The 22,418-nt window shown below is 48.7% G+C and overlaps 1 protein-coding gene across 2 annotated transcripts; it reads right to left on the reverse strand.

Moving 5' to 3' along the window:
* Positions 1–691: 691 nt before the first annotated feature.
* On the reverse strand, positions 692–21,986 carry PGM1 (phosphoglucomutase 1). Of its 2 annotated transcripts, none has more exons than XM_008933870.3 (11): positions 21,655–21,986; positions 10,838–11,000; positions 10,455–10,601; positions 9,305–9,430; positions 8,284–8,474; positions 7,757–7,911; positions 7,212–7,327; positions 3,836–3,971; positions 2,172–2,355; positions 1,695–1,829; positions 692–938 (listed from the first exon to the last, which is right to left on the reverse strand). In XM_008933870.3, the coding sequence occupies exons 1-11, from the start codon at positions 21,898–21,900 to the stop codon at positions 849–851; spliced, it is 1,689 nt and encodes a 562-aa protein (XP_008932118.2). In that variant the 5' UTR covers positions 21,901–21,986; the 3' UTR covers positions 692–848. The 2 variants fall into 2 exon arrangements, with proteins under 2 accessions (XP_008932118.2, XP_008932117.2); XM_008933869.3 differs by lacking the exon at positions 21,655–21,986 and adding an exon at positions 13,391–14,016.
* Between the last annotated feature and the right edge of the window lie 432 nt (positions 21,987–22,418).

A 22,418-nucleotide genomic window follows, 5' to 3' on the forward strand; every position in this document is an offset into this window, starting at 1 on the left:
GCAATTCCAGTTGTTCTTTATGATCAAATCAGATGCTCATTGGTGCAAATCTAAATTCTCTGGTCCCTCTGAGTGTTTAATAATTGCAGCTTTACATTGTTTTCACACAGCTAACATCAAACAGCTACACCTGTCTCCAAAGTGACCCTCTCTGTGCCCTTGGATAAGACATTGCACATTAATGCCTGCAAATCTGATTATTCCAAGGCTCTTACTGTCCACATTCAACCAAACAAGCTCATCAAAACCATCTATTCGGGAGCTGCGATGTGGGCAAATAAAAGAGCCCTGAGCAGTGACTGTGGCCCATCCCTTTAATACCCTGCAATGCTCATTTCTGCATGGAGAGTTTGTTGGGGGGTTTCTCACACAGAAGGCAAATGGAGATTCATTTTCATAACTGGTGTTTAAAAGGGAAAATCCACCTGAGTGAAAAATACTCAGCTTTAATACACAGCCATGGCTGATTAAAAGACTGTGTATTACCAAAAAGTATTTGTGCTTCTTTTCCAGGAAAGTTTTCACTACAGGAAAAAAAACTCTGAGTATTGAAAAATGTAGACTTTTTGTTATTCCTAGTGGCTTTTGTTTATGGAAAAGCCAAGAGTCCGTGTGGTGACCCAAAAGTTGTCTAACGAGCACCACACACAACCCATGGGGACACAGAGAAGCAGCACAGCAACAGAACACGGGATGCTGAGGGCTGGGGTTTATTATTGTCTATCCTTAGCAGCAAAACAGTGTTCTTAATTACAAGGATAAAATGAACATTCCTCTCTCAGTGACAGGTGGGACAAGGGGAGGTGGGCTGACCTCCTTCCCCGTGTGCATCCAGCGGCGGTGCCACTCTATGTGATGACGGTGGGCCCGGTGCGGCCGGTCCGCTCGTGGAGCTGGGACAGCTTCAGTGCAATGGAGATGAGAGGGGCCAACATCACCTGCAGGGAGGAGAGAGATGGCTCAGAACTACTGCAGCACATGGAGCTCTCACATGCCACGTCCAGCCTTCCCTTGTGGGCACCTGGGCTCAGCCCGGGACACCCAAAGCTCAGCTCTGCTGACCAAAGGACTAGTTTGGGCTCACATGAGCTGTGGGACCAGTGAGAGGGATGCAGTGCTCAGAGAGGAATCCCAAGCTCAGCTCCAGTGTTGCTGCTGCCACCCTTGCTGTGCCGTATCCCAAACTCTGTTGCACGATGGCAGAGGACAGGGAAATCCTGAGTGCAGTTTGTTCCTCTCAGAATGTGGGATTCTTAGTCTATTTGTCAATAGTGGCACAGCAAGCTGTGCACAAAGAGCTCACAGAGTGTTTACTGGTGAATATAGAATCACAGAATAGGCTGAGCTGGAAAGGACCCATCAGGATCATCAGTCCAACTCCTGGCCCTGCACAGACACCCCAGCAATCCCCCCTGTCCCTGGGAGTATCATCCAAACGCTCCCTGAGCTCTGTCAGCCTTGGTGCTGTGACCACTGCCCTGGGGAGCCTGTTCAGTGCCCGACCACCCTCTGGGGGAAGAACCTTTTCCTGATATCCATCCTCAACCTAAATATAAGAGGAGGATTCTTTTCCTCCCGTGCCTACAAGAACACAGCAGCGTTTTTAAGCTGTAAAGAACACATATTGAACTCACTACAGAACAGGTCAGTGCCACCTTAAGTACAGCTGCATCCAGCTGGGATTCCACACCCACCTGTGGATCCTGATGGATCTTCTGTGCATCCTTCTCGTAGCTGTCGATGTAGAGCCGCACGGTGGCTCCCGCGCTGCCCGTGCCGCTCAGCCGGAAGATGATCCGAGAGCCATCGGAGAAGATGAGCCGCAAGCCCTGGGCAGGGAGGAGAGAGGGAAGAGCCTCTCAGCTCTTGGGTATCCAAGGTATTTTCCATGAGAGCCAGTGTGGCTTTGCCCAATCTGCACCATCCCTGTGCTCCTCCTCTTCAGGGAGCCACAGAAGGCTCTTTTGTTATTCTCTCCCCATTCCCACAGGGATTACTGTCCCCCCTACCCCACGCTGGAGAACTTGCCAGAGCTCCTGAACACAAAGCATGTTGCTGCTGGGAGGTTCCTACCTCAGCACATGCCTGGAAACAAGAGCCGCCACACACAACATTCCCAACCCACTGCTATTCCATAAAAATAGACACAAAGAAAACACTCCTGTGCCCACCTGGTTTTTGGAGACACTTCCATCCACAGGGTCGTTGTACTCAAAGTTATCAGCCTTCTCCACCGTGTAGGCCTTGTCCCCACACGACAGCTTCTTCCCCACGAAGGAGCGGTCGAACATCACCGCCTCCAAATCCTTCATCATTTTGTTGGCTGCGTCTGCATCCACCTCCTCATAGTCATACCTGCACCAGGCACCAACACAGGTCAGGGAGGGGAGGGTGCAATGGGCACTGGTGGTTTGGGATGCCCCTTTTGACTTCTGCCTTCTGCCCTGAGGATGTCCTCTGCTCCCACACTGCAGGGGAGCACGGGAAGAAAAAGCACCAGAACAGGTTGCCCAGAGAAGGTGTGGCTGCCCCATCCCTGGAAGTGTTCAAGGCCAGGTTGGATGGGGCTTGGAGCAACCTGGGATAGTGGACCCCCATGGCAGGGGGTGGAATGAGATGAGCTTTATGGTCTCTCCCAACCCAAACCAGTCTGGAATTCTATGAAAAGAGAGGAGGGTCTGTGTGCAGCACTACAGCTCCATCCAACACAGACTCCTGGGATACACTGCAGCAGCTGGTGTCAGGAGATGGAAGCACAAAGTGCTGTCTCACGCTGGGTGTGTTACAGATCCAGGGCCAGGCTCCAACTCCTGCCAGGAATTTGCTGTAATTCTGCCGACAGCATCTCAGCAGGCCCCTCACGGACACAGCTGAACACCCTCGTCTGCATCCCCTGCAACTGTGACTGCACCAGGACAACATCCCACTGCCAGCTTTGAGAGACAGCAGAGAGTGGCTGGAGCACATAAGGGATCCTAGACTCTGTATTCCGAGTGCCAGTGGGATTTGTGCCACTTTATTTGCCAGCCCACCTCTGCACTGAGTGTGCTCTGCAGACACCTCGAGTGCTAAAAGGCTGCCTTTTTAACCCAGACTTTGGCATTTCCCCTCAGGTCTCCATGCCTCAGGTGTGTGCTGCCTTTGTGGTGTGGGGAGAAAAAGAAGGAAGAAATAAAAAATAAAAAGGCAAATTCTTTCATTTGGCAATTTGAGAGGGAATTTTCATGTAAGTCTTCCAAGCTGAAAGATTTCTGCCTAATGCTTTCACTCCAGGTGACATTCCCACCTCTGCTTGTGTGCAGGCTACTTCTCACTCCTTCCCTTTCCATCTTCCATGTGTACTGCAGCTTAAATTAGAGTATTTTGGGACTGGACAGAAACTCATCCAGGTAAGTAACAGCCTGGGAGCTGGGCATTCCAAAAGATACTGCTGTCACTGAAGGTATCACAAATTCACTGCTGATTTGGGCTCTCAAGAGCCCAACATACTGAACTGATGGCAAAAAAGACTTGAAAGGAAAAAAATAATTAAAAAGAAAGATTCTTTGCATGTATAAAATGTACAGCCTGGGCAGACTTTAATACCAGATTTATGTCTAGAATAACAACCCTGAGCTGGACACGGTGAAGGGTTCTGGTGAATCCCATTCCGTGTAACCCAGGTGTGTTACAAACTGCTCGGGGAGTTTTAAATTACTGTGAGAGAAGCAGCAAGTGCCCCGGGGCAGGAGCAGCCCCACGGTGACACACCAGTGCCATCAGTGCTTTGGCTCTGACCTGGAGGGTTGGACACGGGACAGAAGAAAGTGTGAGGTGTTGGAAGCACTTTTCCCACCTGGTGAAGTAGTTCCTGCCGTACTTCTGCCAGTGGTCCTTCATGATGTCCTCCACGCTCTGCTTGCGGGTGGCCAGGATGGACAGCCAGGCCAGCACAGCCCACAGCCCGTCCTTCTCCCGGATGTGGTCGGAGCCTGTGGAGGGAACAGCACAAACACAGCTCCCACTCCTTTCACCTACCTTGCCTCCTCTCCTGCATCCATCTGGCAGCACTACAGGCTCCCAAATGGAAGGCATTCCCACAGCTCCATCCGGGCTGCATCATTAGAACGGGGCAGGATATCATCTGCTTTCAGCTACAGCCCAAGTAAAACATTCGGCCCCTTTCAACACACACACTCTCATTGTTCACAGATCCTCAACTCCGTTCCCAAGGAAGGAACGGGGAATGCACAGTAAAAAGGTCATCAAATAAAAAAAAAGGCAAATGCAGAGGAGCAGCTCAGGAAGAACATCAAGCTCCTGAGCAGCTGCCACGTTCTGTCTGCCAAGCAGCACACTGGGATCAGCACAAATCCTGGCCCAGCACCAGGACAAATGTCAGCCCTCCTGGGGAACCAAACCCCAGCAACTCTGGAATTAGCCCAGAACGGGGAGAGGAGTAGCAGGTCAGAGAGCACTGGCCATGGGGCTGGAAAACAGCAGGGCAAGGAGAGACTCCATCCACCTGTGGAGACCAGGAGAGCTCCCACACACCAGGCACGGAGAGGCTGGAAAAACCCTCTTTTGGATAGAGGAGGATTCACAGAATCACAGGACAGTTCAGGTTGGATGGGACCACGGTGGGTCATCTGGTTTGACCTCCCTGCTCCAGCAGGGTCACCCCAGAGCACATGGCACAGGGTTGCATCCAGGTTTTTCACTATCTCCAGTAAGGGAGACTCTGCACCTTCTCTGGACAACCTGTTCAGTGCTTGGTCACCACACAGGGAAAAAGTTCTCCCTCATGTCCAGGTGGAAGTTCCTGTGCCTGTTTGTGCCTGTTGCCTCTCATTCCTGATTCCACCAAAGCTGGCACTGCACAGAGAGCAGGAAGCCACCGGAGCCCAGCCCAGCCTTGCCCTGGGAGCACAGCAGGGGGCTGGGAACACACAGGAAATCCGAGAGGGGCTAGACCTTACACAGCACCCTGAGCACCCAAATGAAATGGGATCAAATGGCCCAGAACACCCCCAACCCACCCTCAGGGCTCCTGCCTCGTCAGCTCATGGTATGCTCCACAGCTGCAAAGTTCTCGCCTTTCCACTCTGGAAAACATCCAAACAGGTATTAATGAATCCCAAGGAGTTAATGCAGAGAGCACTCCAGAGCTGCCATGTCACCCTCTCCAGGAGTGCCAGAGTGGGGATCCTCTGGGAAAGGGCTGGGGGCAGGGCATGGGTTAGGTGGAGCTTTGCACAAATCCCACTATTGTGGACGCAGCGATAAATTATCCCCATGGTCCCTGAGGGAGGAGAGAGCTGGGCAGAGGTGATGGAGAGGAATGCTAAATAAACACCAGTCCCATGTGATGTATCAGCTTATGGCTGGAATAAAATACCCAAGGAAGCAAGCAGGAATTCTGTCATGTTGCATTACTCTAATTGCTCCTGGACTCCAGTCCCACCAGGTCACAGTTTGTTTCAATTTTTACTGGATCTATTTGGCTGCTCCTTCACCTCTCTCCCCTTCAACACTCACATTATGTCCAGCTCCAAACAACTCCTCATTAACTTCCTATCAGCCAACCTTCCTCACCCCTTTTCATTCCTTTTTCATTCCTAAGTGCATTTGCCAGGTGGACAAACACCCTTTGCACTGTGGGGGGAGCCCAGCACTCCCAGGCCCTTTCTGTCCCCCAAACTGCTGGAGCCCCCAGCCACTTGGATTTGATGCTGTCTGGCCAAAATCCCAAACCTCTCCCTCAGCCCCTGCTGCAAATGGAATCAGTCACTTTTATATGGGATGGAGTCACTTCCCTGCTGGGGGATGGAGAGAAACTGGGAGCTTGTTGCTCATACAACAGTTTTAGAGAGCTGCTTATCCCAGACCATATCCCATCAGCAGCTCCAGGAAGGTGGAAAAGCATTTGCTGGTTTTTGGTTTGATTTATTTCCTGAAGCACCAGTGCCCTCTCATTAGCCAAGGTCCAGGATATAAACTCAGCACATGCTGAAATCACTCAAGCACTCCAAAATCTTTACTCACAATTTCCTTCAATATTTCTTTACAGAGATACCACATTTCCTGAAGTTCCCCTTTCCTTCCAACCTGAGGCCAAATCCAGTGTATCAGAATAGCATATGATTGCAAAAATATTGCCACTGAGGACTGCTCAGCCCCACAGCCCCCTGCTTTCACCCAGAGCCTGGGATCCCCTTCCTCAGGCACAGGGAAGCTGGGGGAATCCTTTCCTGTCAAGCTGTGCACCCCAGCTCCACAAAGCACTTCACCTCAGGCATTTGGGGATTTAAGGCACCCATGCACAGGTTAAAAGGTGGTGAAATGAAAAACACACAAGGTTTGAGGGTGAAATCATCCACCCTAAATTCCCTCAAGACCCTGTGCCTTGCATATCCCACCAGAGGTCCTTAGAGAACAGGGAAAACAAGATCTCAAGAGAATTCAGACCAGGTAAAACTCAGCCTTTGTGCAGGAATTAGGTGCCTTTTCCACAGTCAGGATGTTAACACCATGTGGTAGATGCCATGGGAGAGCTCAGAAACTGCTGAGGTCTCCCAGGAATTCTGAGTGTCCTGCACATGCTGCTCCAATGGGGAGCAAAACCTGCTCCCTTCAACTTCCCTGCACAAATAACAGTTGTGTGTCACGTGCACACCCTTAGAAATTCCTTGTGATGTTCACTTTGTTTCTCAGTAACCCAATAACTTGCTTAGACTGTTCAAAGGCAAGTGTTAATTTAAACTTTATAAATCATACCTTGTTTTCAGAACAGGAAAATGAGGGCCCTATTAAGCTCAGAGATTTAATAGTGACCTGAAACCTTCCCTAATAAAACTCCATGCTCCAAACCATATTTCTTTCCAGAAATGAAAACATTTAGAAGGCTTTCCTGGCCACCAAGAGTTGAAAAATACATTTAACATTGCACTTAATCCCCACAGACTCAATGACCGGACTAGTAAAGAGGCCCTCAAACTTCCTGCATATCTCCACGTGCCTTCCTGAAGGACTGAGGGAGAACTGGCTCCTGCCTCACAAAACTTTCAGCACTGGTTTTTTCCACACTGATTCTTCCAAGCCTTTTTTTGTATTTTATTATTTTAGAAGCATTAACAACTACAGATGAAAGAGAAATCCCAAGCTATAAAGAATAAAGAACTAACAGGAGGAACTAACACCATCCTGGGTGATCCCAGGAATTGCTGACTTACCAGTTCCAAAACTTTCCTCTCCACACAGAGACAGTTTGTTTGCATCCATCAGGTTTCCAAAGAACTTCCAGCCTGTTGGAGTCTCATACAGAGCGATCTTTGTAGCCTGGGCCACCCTGCAAAGGTAAGAAGGCCAAGTCACATCCCAGCTGGATTCCTGGTGCTCCCATGTGAGATGCTGCAGTATCAGCCTCTCCCTTGGGGTGACACTGCAGGCAGGGAATGCCACTGCTTTCGGGGTTTATCCTCTATTTTATCCCAGTGTAACATTTGGAAAATGGGTGGGATGTGCATTTAAAGAACAGATACAAACACACAGCTCTTCTAAAGCAACTTTAAGTTATGAATCTCCAAACATTTAACAAATTAGCACTACAAAATTTAAGGAAAAAAAAAAAGGGTGGGAGGGTCATTTGTTTGGACTTATCTGTAGAGAAGAGAAAGAGCCAAGAGCGCAGCCCAGCTCTGCTCCCCACTACAGAGATGTGTTAAATCCCAAGAAAGGGACAGGGATCCCTCCTCCCTCCCACCTGAACAGCTGGTACCTGTCGAGGGCCCCGCTGGTGGGCATGCTCCGGGCAAATCCACGGACTCCAGTCTGCTGGAAGTACGGGATGCAGAGAATGTTGGCAGCGATGACGGCCACCGAGTCGGAGGGGTTCACGAAGAAGCCGTGTTTTCCCAGGATCATGTTGCGATCCTGAGGAGGACAAGAGGGGAACAGCTCTGCTCCCTGCTCAGCACAAGAGCTGCTCATAAACCCAACAGCTCCCAGGGATTTTCTGACTGCACTGGAATAAAAGCAGAGCTTTGAAACACCTGGATAGTGTTTCACCTTCCTGCTGGTTTTTCACAGCCTTTAAAGTTATTTAAATGCAGTTTGGGTTTCTTTATTGACACAGTAGCCAACTATTGCCCAGGTGACAAAATGCAGCAAGTGGTTCACTTCCATTCAAGACTACAGAGGGAGAGAAAAGAGCTTTGCCTTCGTCCTCTGCTTAAAATCAGCTGAGCATCAGTCTCCCACAGCTGATTAGAAGGCCAAAAAGTGACCAGAAATCAGCTCATTTACCCCATCTCCATCAAAGGCAGCTCCAAAGTCATACTCTCCCGTCTTCATGGTCTGGACCAGGTCGGCAGCGTAGGTTAAATTGGGGTCAGGGTGGTGGCCCCCAAAGTCCTCCAGTGGGGTGCAGTTCACAGCTGAGTTTGCTGGGGCTCCCAGCTCCTCACACAGGATCTTTTTCACGTAAGGGCCCACAACTGTCACAGCAAAACATGGAGAGAAACAAGTTGTCTCTGCCCTTGGTCAGCTTTGCACCAGCCACGTCACCACCCACCCCTGGGCTGCTCAGGCTGGGTCAGTTTGTGTGGGCTGGGGTCCTAAAGCACAGGAGCTCCCATAGGATGGTCAGTCTGTGTGGGCTGGGGTCCTAAAGCACAGGAGCTCCCATAAGATGGTCAGGTCATGTGGTTTATGGTACTGAAGCACAGGAGCTCCATAGATCTCGAGACAAGAGGAACAAGGTGCCAAGAAAGCCAGGGTGCTCCCAATGACATCTGTGAAAGGGACTCACAAGTCTGGCCGATATATTAAATTATATAAATCAGTCTAATGGTCTCATTTTTGTACTCAAACCTCTATGGGCACATCTTTGCCTAATTGCTGTGACCCCCATGGGACACTGACTGATGTGAAGTCAGGGCAGCTTTGATCACAGCTTCGTCCTCTGTCTCTCAAGTGCTGACTGACACATGTGAGCCCTCCAGTACTCCCCACACTCCACCAATACCTCTGCCCCGGGGCAATTCCCAAGTCCAAACATTTCACAGAACCCTAGAATGGTTTGTGTTGGAAGGGATCTCAAAGTTATCATCTCATTCCACCCCCCAAAATACAATATTTGACAAAAGAAAATAACATAAGGCATAAAAAGTTTGCTTGCAAGAAGAAAAATCCAGGATGCTACAAAACAAAAATCAAACTTACAAGTGATGGATATAAATTCCAGTAATATCTCTCTCTCTGAAGGAGGTGGGAAAGCCCCTGGGACACCCAGCTCCCTAAAATGCCCCAAGCCCACCCGGGGTACCTCCGTGCATGGCATCGATGCGGATCTTGAGGTGGTTTTTCCCTGAAAGCAGCTCCTTTAGTGCACTGAAGTCAAAGATACTCCTCAGCATGTTGGCATAAGCTTCCACAGAGTCCACAATTTCCACTGGAAAAGAAAAGGGAGCAGAGAGCAACTCTCAGAGTCTGAAATCTTTGTTACAAAGTCCTTGTTGCTGTGCTGAGCATCCTCAGAGCACATGGTCAGGGCTCAGCACAAAGCCTTCCACATCCCACAGGATCAGCTGATAAAGATGGGAATAATGGTGTCAAATTAAGAATTTAATTACAGATTCTCACTGCTAATCAGGTCACAGACAAATGGACCAACAAAATCCTTAAGGAAAATTCTGTTCCCAGCTATGACTCCCAAGAGACTCAGTCCCACTTCTCTTGCCTGGAGAGAGGGATTAAGGGAAAAGGGGAATATATATATATATAAAATCAGATCTTTAATTCCACCAAAGTCAATGGAAATTGTGAACTTAATAGTTCAAAAAAGCTGCACCTTTGCAGCCAACAGGCAATATAAAAACCCCATTAATATAAAAATCCCACTACATAAATGGGGACTGAGAGAAACACCAACTTTTATCATCTTTTAATTTATTTTTTAATCAGGACAAGTCACCAGGAGATGGTAAAAAAATACTTGCAGTGTTTTTTCCAAAGTCTTTTTTTAATACATTTTCATATTTCACTGCTGACTGACAGAAATCACATATGAAATATAACAGTTTTCCCACTCATGGGGAGAGCTTTTAATTGTGAAATCATGGAAAAAATCAGTTACAAGAGTAAACACTATATTTTTAATTGAAAAAATGCACTGTAACTGCAGAGGTGTCTGTTTTCAAGTACAAGTTTGCTTTGCAGACAAAACAGCCTTTGATTTTAGAGAAGTTTGATGGATTGAGATTTTCCCACTGAAGTGGAAACTTTTGTAGGACAGAAACTGATCTACACAAGGTAAGATGCAGGGCAAACCAGAAAAATAAATAAATATCAGGATGCAGGAGCAATGTCTTTCTTGGATTATCCAGTGGATGAGAAGGAGGGATCAGAATGGCCATGTCTGTCCTCAGACAAACCAAATTTCCTCGTCCTTTCCAAAAGGAAGAACACTTGTTTACCTGTAAAGGGTTTAAATTTGTTCTCCAAGTCAAACTGCTGCTTCCCAATGGTGCTCAAATCCACCTGGAGATCTGGGCAGATGGCATACTCCTCAATTTTCTTGCTGATTTGGAAAATTTTATCCGTGATGGCTTCAGGAGCAGGACCTGGGAGAGAAAATGGCCAAGGGAGAAGATGGTAAAAGAGGGATGTACTTCAGGAGTTCAGGAAAGACCCAGGGCTGGGAATCCCAGAGTTTGAGCATCCAGGTTTGCTCTGTTTAGGGAAACCTACTGCTCAGGGCACTAGGTCTCTGTGATATTAAAGCAGAAATTGGGTTCCTTGGGGTCAACATGAGAAACAACCAAACAAATTAAGCAAATCAGGGACCAAGGGCCCTCACCTCCATTGGCAATGTTGAATTTGATGCCAAAGTCCCCGCTGGGCCCCCCAGGGTTGTGGCTGGCTGTCAGAATGATGCCCCCAATGGCCTTGATCTTCCGGATGATGCAGGACACGGCCGGGGTGGACAGGATCCCGTTCTGCCCGATGACCAAGCGCCCGATCTGGGGATGGAACAGCAAAACAAACTCCTGTGAGGCCCAAATCCCAAATGCCAAATCCACCAAACTCCAAACGCCAGCAACAGGTAAACCAGAGCCCTGAGGTGCATGGATGGCAGAGGCACCCTTGTTCCTGGGAGGCCTCCAAGCTCTCCCTGGTGCATCCAACCCCACGCTGTTGTGCCTTTGGAGCGTTTTCCTTCAGGAATGCTGCAGCTCAGCTGGACATGGTGCACTGGAGGGCTGAGCTCTCCAGTTGTCCCTGTTTTTATGTTGTTTAGTTGTCTCTAAACAACACCAAAAACCAACCAACCCCTCTGGCTGTGGCCTCGGTTTCCAAACACACAATGGGACGGAGAGAAGCCAAAACAGCACAAAAATTGGACATCATGGCTGCTCCCATGGGACCAGCTGCAGGTTCTTCCAGTGAGTAACACACCTCCTTCCCATAAATTCAGTAAGCTCACTGAGACTGCATCCAGAGCAATGTGCTGAGCAATACAATCAGAATCCAGTTGCTGGAGTCCACGCAATAAAGCAGAGGATGAATTTCCCTGACAGAACACACTCCTCAACACAGCCCCCAAATGAGGTGACAGAGATTTAAAAACACACCAGACTCTGTATCAGCTGAGATCAGAGAGAGAATCGAAAGAGAAAAGAGGAGGGATTCCATTCAAACACAAGATAAAGCAGGGATCAGGAGGAGTGTTCCCAACTGCAGGCCTGCAGTGGGAGTTGGGCCAAGGGCACGGGATGAGTGTGATTCCGGGCCCCTGGCACTGTCAGGTGCTAAGCCCCAGCCTCCTGCCCATCAGTTAGTGCATAGTACAGCTGTCAGAGACCAGCTGCTCAAAGATCTGCACCTCCAGCAAATAATGAGCATAAATATGAAACAGCAGTTTAGGACCCCAAGGTGAGGCCCTGCGCATGGGGGGAGCTCATGGGACAGCAGCTCATGGTGGAGCCCTCCTGGGTTTTCATTTGAAGTGGCCCAACCTACACAGGGTTTGCTTTTCCCCATTCTCAGCCAAAGCCAGCACTGCGTGATCTGTTCTTTAGTCACCAGCACACCTTGTCCTGTGCTTTATTCCAGCCTCCAAATTTTGCTCCTCCAGTTTCCCCAAAAATTCATAGGACCTCCAGGAAGCTCCTCTGCAAAACTTCACCTCTTGTTCCCCAGTTTCCCTTTGAGGGTCACATTCTGCAGCACCCCCGTGCTCTGCAGCAGCTCAAGGGATGCTGCAGAGGACTGGCAAAACAAGGGATTTTCCCTCCCACACCAGACAGGAGAGCTCCTGGTCCTCCCCACACACCTGAACTGCAGCTTTTCCTCCCCACAGTGAGGAAGGAAAGAAAGAAACACTTGTCTCCATACGAGCTGCTCTCTGATTTAGGGCCCTCCTTGGCTTCCAGAGGTTTTCAGCTGTCATTCCCCACCCATCCAATGCTCAATCCATTGTGGTAACCACTGGAAAAGGTTGCTCATGGCAACAATGTGCTGAAAAATTTACACTTAATCCTTTTGGATTCTCTGGAATTTCTTCTGAGAAAAACCTAAGACTGGAGAAACACCTTTCATGGAATTCTCAAAACAGACCCACTTGGTGCAGCAATTTTGGGTTACGGCCCCTCAGAGCAATCCAGACAACATTTCCACCCTGGTTTTACTGAGAGCCCACTAAGATGCACACAGGAAATAAAGAACACCTAAAATTCCCAAGATTCAGGTCTCTCGGAATAACAAGAGATCCAGGACAGACAGCAGAGCCTTTTCTTCTTAAAAAGCAAAAGAAAACAGATATAAAACCCCAAAGCCCAAGAGCCTTGCAGTGCATAAATCATGATCCACCACAAACAGACAAGCCTGTCCTGCTTCCAAAACACAGAATTCCAGCACAACTGAGATCCACATAAAGGTTGCCACTCACTTCCTCACCCTGATCTCAATTTTCAAAGGCTCCTGGAGTATTTATCACAACTTATATATGGTGAGAAAGAAACAACCATGTTTTACCTTTTCCTTTGCCACTCTGGTGGCTCTCCTTGTAACTTCATTTCTGAACAATATCAGGGGGTTATATTCTCATGGAAAGGCTACAAAATCCAAGTGCCAGCAGCCTGGGGCTGTCAAACCCCAAACCAAGAACACACAAACACCAAGCAGTATTTATTTTCCATTCTCCAGGTGTATTCTCTACCCAACTGCATCACTTAGAGTGAAATCAGTCATTTCTGTACTACCACCATACTGGTTTTCCATTAAAAACTTAACTCCTAAAGTTGAATAAAGCCTTTGGGGAAATTAAATCTCAGAGTGACTAATTTATTAAGGTTTCCTGCATTTATCAGCCACACACCGACAGGAATTTAGGGATTTAACGTTTACCAACCCCATTGGCAGCAGCCATTTGGACAATCAGTTCCACTGCAGACTTATTGAGGTACCTCCCATCACCTCCAACGACCAGAGAAGATCCCTGGCGGTCTCTCAGGTCTATGGAAAAAAAGATACTCTGGAAGAAGTTCTGCAAATAGTTCGTCTTGGATTCAAAATAAAAGGTCTTCTTCCGTAATCCGCTGGTTCCTGGTTTCTGGTCATTGTAAGGGGCTGTTGGCACAGTTAGCACGGGCAGAGGAGCGTCTTCCATGTTCTTTTTTCATACAAATGCATTTAAAAAGCAAAATATGCCAAAATTAGTCCCCAGCCTTGGCCCACCTATTAGACAGGAGTTCAGGGAAGCCGCTGGACACCCAAAAATAGCCCCTTGAACCTTGAGCTGCCGCTGGTTTCTGTAACTGAAGCCGCTTTCCCGCACTTGCTGGGGAGGATCAACGTCCCGGAGAACACACGATTCCACGCTGCTGGGAAAGGGTTTCTGTCTTCTTTACCATCTGCTGGTTTCCACAGGCACAGCTCCTGGCCATTCCCGAGCCCAGCAGTGTCAATCCATGTGGCTCTCCCTCAGGAAAGGGACAACAGGGAGGCGGGAGCAGCTCAGCTCCCACTCGGGTGTTTTTGCCAGCCCAGCAGATCCACAGGGCAGTGCTAGGCCAGGCCAGCAGGCTGGGTCCCTGGGAGGCAACGTTCCAGAGGGATCCTGCTGGAGTTATTTAGCAAAGTCTGGTGAGTTAAAGGTCACTCTTAAAATGGAAGGGAGCGGATCCGTTACCTCCCGTTTGCTCACGCAGCTCCTGCCCTGACAACCCAACTTCTCCCTCCTCAAACACAGAGATGTTATCCACCAGGAACAGTGGGAAAAACCCAGAGAAGCTGAAAAGCTACAGGAGCAATAGGTTCAATTGAACACCCCCAGCAAATGTCAGCGAGATTAAAACCACAAAAAAACATCAAATGTTTTGGAAAACTGCATCCAGCAAAGATACTCATTTGGGAGCAGCTTAAACATGTCCAGGAGAGACTCAGACACCAAAAAACTTCTAAACTCCCCACCCCTGGAAGTGTCCAAGGCCAGGCTGGATGGGAAAGGAGCACCCTGGTCTAGTGGGAGGTGTCCCTGCCCATGGCAGGGGTGGGATAAGGTGGGCTTTAAGATCCCTCCCAACCCGAACTACGCTATGATTCTAAATCAGACTTTCCTCCAAACTGCTTCAGTAACACTCAGAACCCTCCGTCTGAGCTGCTGGAAACAATGTATGGATGTTACTGGAGCAGTTAAAGCACAGACACTTTGTAACAACTCCATCTGTCCCTTATGACTGCAGGGGACAGGAGGTGTGTACTCAGCTGAACAGGGAGAATTCACAAAGGTGCTCGGAGACTCTTTCCTGAGGTGCCGAGTCTGTCATTGCTCCAGCCATTGATATATTTTCTTCCAACAGGTAAAGGGATCATAGAATCATAGAGGTTGGAAAAGCCCTCTGAGATCAGTGAGTCCAACCAGTCACCCAGGCCCCACTAACCCATGGCCCCCAGATCCTGTTTTATGCATCAGTACATTAAAATCCAGTTGCATAATTTGTATGAGCTGACACATCTTTTACACCTACAACGAGATTTCCTGGGATACAGAAACAACTGGGTTGTGTTTTATCCATCCTGAGACTCCCTTAATTCCTAGGCACAGGTTTCCCTCTAGTGGCACAGAAACCACAATCCAGCTCCCAAAATTACACCTGGCAGCAAAAGGCCTAAGCGAGCTCTTTCCCTTCTTATTCTCAAGATAAACTTGGTGCCCTGTGAAATGTCGTGGCATTAAGTGACAGGAGGAGGCACGGGCCACCTCCCAGCTCCTGTGACTGCATGTGGAATTACTGGCAGGGAAAAGGCCTATGGAAGGTTGGAATTTGTGTGCGCAATAAAGTACATGTGGACTGGACAGAGGAATCAAATTAGATTAAGCTGGAGAGGAGGGTGTTGGCCATTAGTGAAATGTTTGTGTACATAAAGGAAAAACACATTCTGTCAAATGAAATATAAAATAGTGCATAGAAAGCTTAGGGACAAGAACAGCATAACAACAACCCTGGGTTTGGGGTGCTCACTTGCTCCCAGGGCTTTCCTGAAACATCTGCATCACTGCTGGGATAATCTAAATCACCACTAACTGGCCAAGCAGGACTGGTCAGGGGTTGGGCATCACAGGCTGCCAGAGGATTCAGAGGTGGAAAAGGTCACCAAAGGTTGATGCTGAGCACCTTTGGACTGAGGCAGGGTCATTAAATCCATGATCTGGGAGGCTTTGCTGGGATGACTGTGATCGTTACAGATCACTCACAGCTGGAAAGGAATTCAGGAATTCAGCAGGTCATCAGCTCCCTCCCCAGAACTGGATCAAATACACCCCAAAAGTTGATATAACTTGTTCTTGAAATCTTTTTCTCCAGGTAATGCCAGTGCATCACCAGCCTTGCAGCTGGAATTGTTTCCCTACAATCTGCTGGACATCTTCCTTGCAGTGGTTTAAGTCCTCCTGAGCTGACACAGCAAACAAATCATAATCCTCTTCCTGACAACTCCTCACACACTTGAAATCCTTTGGCTATAGACTCTGAGTGTCCTTTCTGCTACAGCAAACAACCCCAATCCCCTGGGCTTTTCCTTGTGGGCATGTTTCCTGGGTCTCTTGTTCCTGATGGAATTCAGGGATTGGTGAGGGCATCTCCCCCTCCCACTGCCGGCCAGGACATTTGTTAGCTTGGGTCCTTTTCCTGACCTGCACTTCAGACACACAAGAACTGAGTGAAAATAAATAACTAACTGCTCCACTCAGAGGGCAGATAAAGCCCAGGTACCCTCTGTGGGGCTGTGTTCAGCTGTAATCCTTCTTTTCCAGCTTTGCAGGAATTTCTGACAACAACTAGCTGCTGACAGGCATCATCTCCTTACACCCTTTTTCTGTGCTTAGTTCAAAAGACACAGAGCACAAAATCCCAGGCAGCAAATAGAGTAAAATCACTTCACACTTATTTGGTGACTTTCCTTTAGGACAGAATCCCATTCCCCTGACTCCTGCCCTCTGAAAAGCACAGTTCCCTGCACTGTCCATGCACTTTGGCCATAAGAGGGTGCCAAGAGCCCTGAAAAACCCCATTGACCAGCTGCCAAAACCTGGTACTCTGTGCCAGAGGACAACTCTGGTCCAGGCAGCCACTGCTGTGACATTTGGCAATGCCAGGACAACTGGAGCCCAAGTCAAATAAACAGACTGCAAGCCTGTTAATCATACAAGGAGTGCTGCTCCAACCACACTGCACTTTGTCTCTATCAAGAGTTAATAAAAAAGCCAAGTTTGGAAGTTGCTGCAGAGATTATGGAGAGGCAAAAAACTATCTGGCACCATCTCCACAGCACATCCACATGAATCACTCCAGAATTAAGAGACACTGTTCTGTTCCTGCACTGCATCCCAGTTAAAATGAGCAGACAAACTGGGTGGCACAGAAGGGGCCCAGCAGGGCTGGGAATGAAACCCCCATGTCCAGGTTTGTCCAGGGAAGTCCACAGTAGTGACCAGGACTGAGAAACTTTGTGTTCAACGGTCAGCCCTTCAAAGTACACCCAAAGCTGCATATTATCTCCAGTGTCCTGCCCCTGCACCAGGGAAAGGGCAGGGATTCCAGCTGGTTTGCCTCAAGCAGACCCAGGAATGCTCCAGGATTTCTGGCCCCAGCCTACTGATTGACAGCACCTATCCCCGAATCCTCTTGAAAACCTGAACCCCAAAAAAATCCCCTTAGGCAGGGATGACCCTGCACAAACCATTCTCCTTAAAGGTTTTCCCAGGCAGAGATTATTTGACCTTCCCAAGGCAACACACTCCTTTCCTTAGCCTTAAGCTTCCAAAATGCCTCTCAACATTTGACCTTATAATTCTTGCCCTGTCCCCACCAGGCCAGAGAATGATGTTCCCTGCAGCCTCTCTGTGCTTCCCCATCCCTTGGCTCAGGTCATTCCCTCCTCACTGGCCCCACCTGTCCCTCCTCATAGAATCCCAGAATGGTTTGGGTTGGAAGGGACATTAAAGCTCATCTCATTCCAACCCCTCCAATGGACAGGGACATTATCCCAAGTTGCATCCAACCTGGCTTTGGACAATTCCAGGGATGGGGCAGCCACAGGTTCTCTGGGCAACCTGTGCCAGGGCCTCACCACCCTCACAGGGAGAAACTCCTTCCCCCCAGAATGACCTCAGGCCATTTCTGTTGGTGTCTCCCCCAACCACACTGGATCCTCTCTGAGGGTGGTGCCCCAGGTCAGGACTTAAGTTCCTGGTGAGACTTTATTTCTTGGGTTTCATTTACGCAGCCTGACCTTAAAATCTAGAAATGATGTTTTTCTGGATAACTGGATGATCCTGCCGCCAGTCTTTGTCCTCTGCTCATCAGATCTGCTGCTTAGTGTGTTACTCTGCATCTTGTGCTATGAATATATAGTATGTACACATTACATTTCTTAGGACTTCTGCATTCTTCACACTTTTTACTGATATTTATGTTATTTATGTTTATTCCTAAAATATGTTCCAGCTCATCATTCGGAACATTAATCCATATATTGGCTAACTCAGACCCATGACAGGGTGGGCAGGACCCCCCACAGTGCAGTCCTAGATCCCGATGAGCTTGGCCTTGGCATCACACACATGGAGAGCAGCTCTCCAGCCCAATTCCCATCCCAAACTTTGCCTTGACCAAGAGAAGGCTTTAGGCTCCATCCTGCTGCCCTGCCAGCCCAACCACAGCTGAGGTGTCTGGTTATACAGAGTCATTGTCCCAGAGATTACAGCTAAATCCCTGTAGGATGAATTTCAACTCTGCCTGCTGGATTTGCAGAGATTAACTGCAAAGCACCTTAGCTCTGTCTCTGAGCTGGAGTTTCATTAGTGTAGAGTTTAAAATTCCAAAGAGGCACTGAAACTGGACAACCTGACACTGCCTTAATCACCTTCCACTATAAACTGGCATAAGCCAATTAACTTTACAGGCAGAAAGAGGCTAAGCTGCTGTAACAGCAGCCTGTAACCTGTAAGAGCTGCTGCAGCATTGGCTGCCTCCTAAAATCCACCATCATCTGCAGCCAGGAAATATCTGCAGTTTGTATTTATTTCCTTACTTCACATATCACACCTCAGTTTCCCCTTCTGCTTCTGAGAAAAACAGGAACATTAGAAAGCCCAGAAATTGAGGCTTTTCTTACCAGTTTGTAGGATCCAGCATCACTGCTTCTAGTTCTGGTACACAGGGATTGCTTTTTGGAATAACTTTCTGTATGATCACTTTATTTTGATATTTTTAACACCACGAGCTCTAACTTGAAGGAAAGATCTCAGTGGGAACTGATCTGGAGGCTATGGTAGAACAACACAAAGGGAGCTCCAAAAGTAGAGCAGTGGCAAGTAAAGAGCATTTAAACACTTGTTTTTCCTGGATAACTGAGTGGGGAAAAAGGTAAAGAGCAGCCAAGCCAGGAAACCAAACTTCCTAGGGTAGAGAGCAGCATTTCTAATAAAATCCCTGTGTCCTGCAGCTGTAAAACAAAGCCAGGCAGTATTTAGCATGCAAAGCACTGCCTGGCATTCAAAACACCTTCCAGCTACTTTGCAGCTCTTGGAAAACTGTTTAGTTAAGAAGGAACCAAGGGCACAGTAAATTTGTGGAATAGCAGGTGACAATGTCAGTGAATCAGCCTGGTGCTGGTTATATGATCAGATCTGGATTTACAGCTTCAGTTCTGTCATTTCTGGTTGTTTTTGAAATAAAGCTGTTGCACTGCCATTCTACTGACATGTAATGCTCCAACAGGAGTTTTCAAGCTTTTATTCATGTAATTAAGAGTCAGACTCACTATGTGGGAATCACATCCAGGGAACCTGGCACACAGACCAAAACAAAGCAGGGAGGCAACCCTGGATGCCAAACCCAACAACCTCTGTTGCAGTTTACTTATATAAATGCAAACTTAAAAACAAGATAAACATTCCTTAATTCTACAACTCCAAACTGAATTGCCAGTAAAATATAACTACTTAGTTACATATTAACCACTCCAGTTAGAGACAAAACTAAAACTCAGTTTAGCATCCTTTCTTTTTACTTGTAAAACTAACAAACTAACTAACTGTGGCCCTCAGGTCTGTCCTGTGTTTCCAGAGGATCATTCAGCCAGGTCTTAAGACCACATGGTTTTAAAGTATTCATCCAATCACCTCTTAATCCCTAGGACCAGAAATGCAGTTTTCCAGCACTCGTTTTCTCTGTATTTCTCAGTATTTCTCACACTGAATCCTTCCTTGAGTCCTGGTGCTGGAATCAGGTGATCTCCAAGAGCCCCAGCACTCAGACAAAACCAAAGGCTCCAGGAATGAGTCTCCATGTGCTGTTCCCTGTTCTATTGGACACTTTCTTACCAGTTAACAGCAGTTGTCCACCCTTCTCTTTGAAGGGCTGGTAACTTCTAGTTACTTCACATTTACTATGAAGAAACAGGATTTTCATAGATTCTTCCTTAACTACACTGTGGTAACCACTAGGAACTAATATTTACAATTACAGGGAAAAACCACAAAGCAACCATCCCTTAGCCATTCCAAAACAGGAAGGTAAGCACAAAAAAGATGTATTAAAATTTTAGTAAAAACTACTATTTTTAGTCACCTCATTTCTTGAGATTTTGCCCTTCTTAAATTTGGCAATACTTGCACTGCCTTATACCAAATGTAGCCAATAACTGTACATCAAGTTTTCAGTAGCTCTTTACTTTGTAGATCACCCCTCTGTACCTCCTCTGGTTACTTATTCAGGCTTTACCTGCTGTCCCTTTATTAACCCACATATTCTTCCACATGTGTTCTTCCTCCACCTCCCATTTTCCCTGCCTTTTGAGCAAATTCTCTCCCAGCACTTTGAATTCATGTGGACAAAATGCTCCAAGACAAACTGCTGTTGGCAAGGGCACCCCTTGGGACCCGCTGCAGCTCTGGCAGCGAGCTCAGCTCTGCACGTACGTGAGTGCCTGCACACCCTCCCAGAACACCTCCTCACACCCAGCATGGCTCTACCTCCAGGCCTTTCCTTACTCCTGGGATGGAGCTGAAGTGCAGATGATGGAGAACTCAGTGCTTGGAAAGCTGCCACATCCCGCCAGGCCCCGAGTGCACATCCAGAAACCTGCACAAACACTTTATGCCAGGGAACAAGTTTCCCATTCTGCTTATTCACAGTGATCCATAGGGATCCTGTCTGTGTGTGCTGTCAGGCATGAAAGCTGCATGTTCCAACTACAACCCCTTCCTAGAACAGATAAATACACCAGTGTCTGCTGCTTTTCCACCAGGGAAGGCTGCACTATCCATCACTTCCAGAGGTGCACAGAGCAAGGCTGGTGCTGCTCAGGGATGCTGGAATAGGGAACCACACATCACAAAAAAGCAGATTTCTACATAGCTTAAAACCCTTCCAAATAAACCAGTTATTTGCTTTTTTTGTGCCCTAAGAAGGTAGAGATCTCAAATTGCTAATTCTTTTTGTAAGTACTCAGATCTTTAAGGTCATTGAGGCACTGGTAAGCTGAAATAGGGAACTCTAAGGTTTTACCCTATGTCCAACCCAGAGCACCAAACATCCTTAGCCCACTCCCTCCTTCGTGGTCCATGAGGAAGAATGTTTGCTGCTGATGTTGGTGTCCCAAGAGAAGGGGATATTTTTCATTTGGAAAACACAAAATGCAGGAAAAAGCCTCCCTTTACAAACTCCAGTGCAGCTCTCCCTGCCAACATCTCGGTCCCCGCTGGGCTTCCCTCGGGCTGCCCAAGTGACAGGACCAAGATGAAGCAACAGGGATGAAACCCCAGCACGGAGACACATCCCAGTGTCGTGGAAGGGAACGCCGCTCCCCTCCCAAACCTCACCACCTGCACGCTGTGCACTGGTTTGTGTTTCAGCTGGAAAACCCCCCGGCGGCCCGAAGGAAGAAGGAATATGAGGAAAGTGGTGTTTGCCTCCTCCCTGGCCGATGTCCGCTCGCTCCCGCACGTCCCGCAAGGGGGGAAAGGCTGCCGGGGGGGTTCTCCTGCCTGCACCGCGAGCTGTGCCCACGGCAGCCTCGTCAGCTCATCTGTCACTCACCGAGTTACTTCCACGCCGCGGACACGCAAAGCGCCAGCGATTTCCGGGATCCCGGATCCCGGATCCTTACCCCGTTGGCGGCGGCGATGCGGACGATGAGCTGGATGGCGTCCCTCATGTAGAAGCGGCCGTCGCCCCCCACCACGAGCGTGGCTTCCTGGCGCTCTGCGGGCGGCACCGTGGCCAGGATGCTCTGGATGAAGTTCTCGGTGTAGTGGGCATTGCTCTGGAACACCGTGACCCGCTTGCGCAGCCCGCTGGTGCCCGGCTTCTGGTCGCCGTAGGGCTTGGTCTTCACGGTCTCGATCCGCACCATGGCCGGCGCCGGGAGAGTTCCGGGAGCCAGGGGGGCACCGGGCCGGACCGGCCCCGCCGCCAGCACCGCCCCGAGACCGCCCCTTAAAGGCACCACCCGCGCGGCCGCCCGGGCACCCAGCGGAGAGAAGACACAGCATCCTGCCCTGCCCTGCCCTGCCGTGTCCGGTCCTGCTCCCAGAGGGTGCGAGTGCCGCGCTGCCGAGTTCTGGGTGTGCAGAGAGGAGCACTGAGCTCCCCTGTCCTGCCACAGCACTGGGCACCTCCGTGGGTGGGTGCTCTGCTTGGGCCAGGTGTCACGAATCATGGAATGGTTTAGGCTGGAAAAGATCTCTAAGGTGATGGAGTTCAACTGTTCCCCCAGCACTGCCAAGGCCACCACTAACCCATGTCCCCAAATGCCACATCCACAGGGTTTTTAAATCCCTCCAGGGATGGGCATTCCACCCCGGCCCCGGGCAGCCCCTTCCAAAGCCTGATCATCCTTTCCGTGAAGAAATTCTTCCTGATGTCCCACCT

Source organism: Manacus vitellinus, unplaced genomic scaffold (genome assembly GCF_001715985.3).
Source record: "Manacus vitellinus isolate BGI_N305 unplaced genomic scaffold, ASM171598v3 scaffold_21_pilon, whole genome shotgun sequence".
Classification (NCBI taxonomy): Eukaryota; Metazoa; Chordata; class Aves; order Passeriformes; family Pipridae; genus Manacus; species Manacus vitellinus.

Coding starts and splice junctions, on each gene's coding strand:
- PGM1 (XM_008933869.3), bottom strand. CDS start 13,648: ATGGAAGACGCTCCTCTGCCCGTGCTAACTGTGCCAACAGCCCCTTAC. Junction 11,001..13,390: donor AAATGGCTGCTGCCAATGGG/GTTGGTAAACGT, acceptor TTCCATCCCCAG/ATCGGGCGCTTGGTCATCGG. Junction 2,356..3,835: donor GGCAGGAACTACTTCACCAG/GTGGGAAAAGTG, acceptor TGCCTGGTGCAG/GTATGACTATGAGGAGGTGG.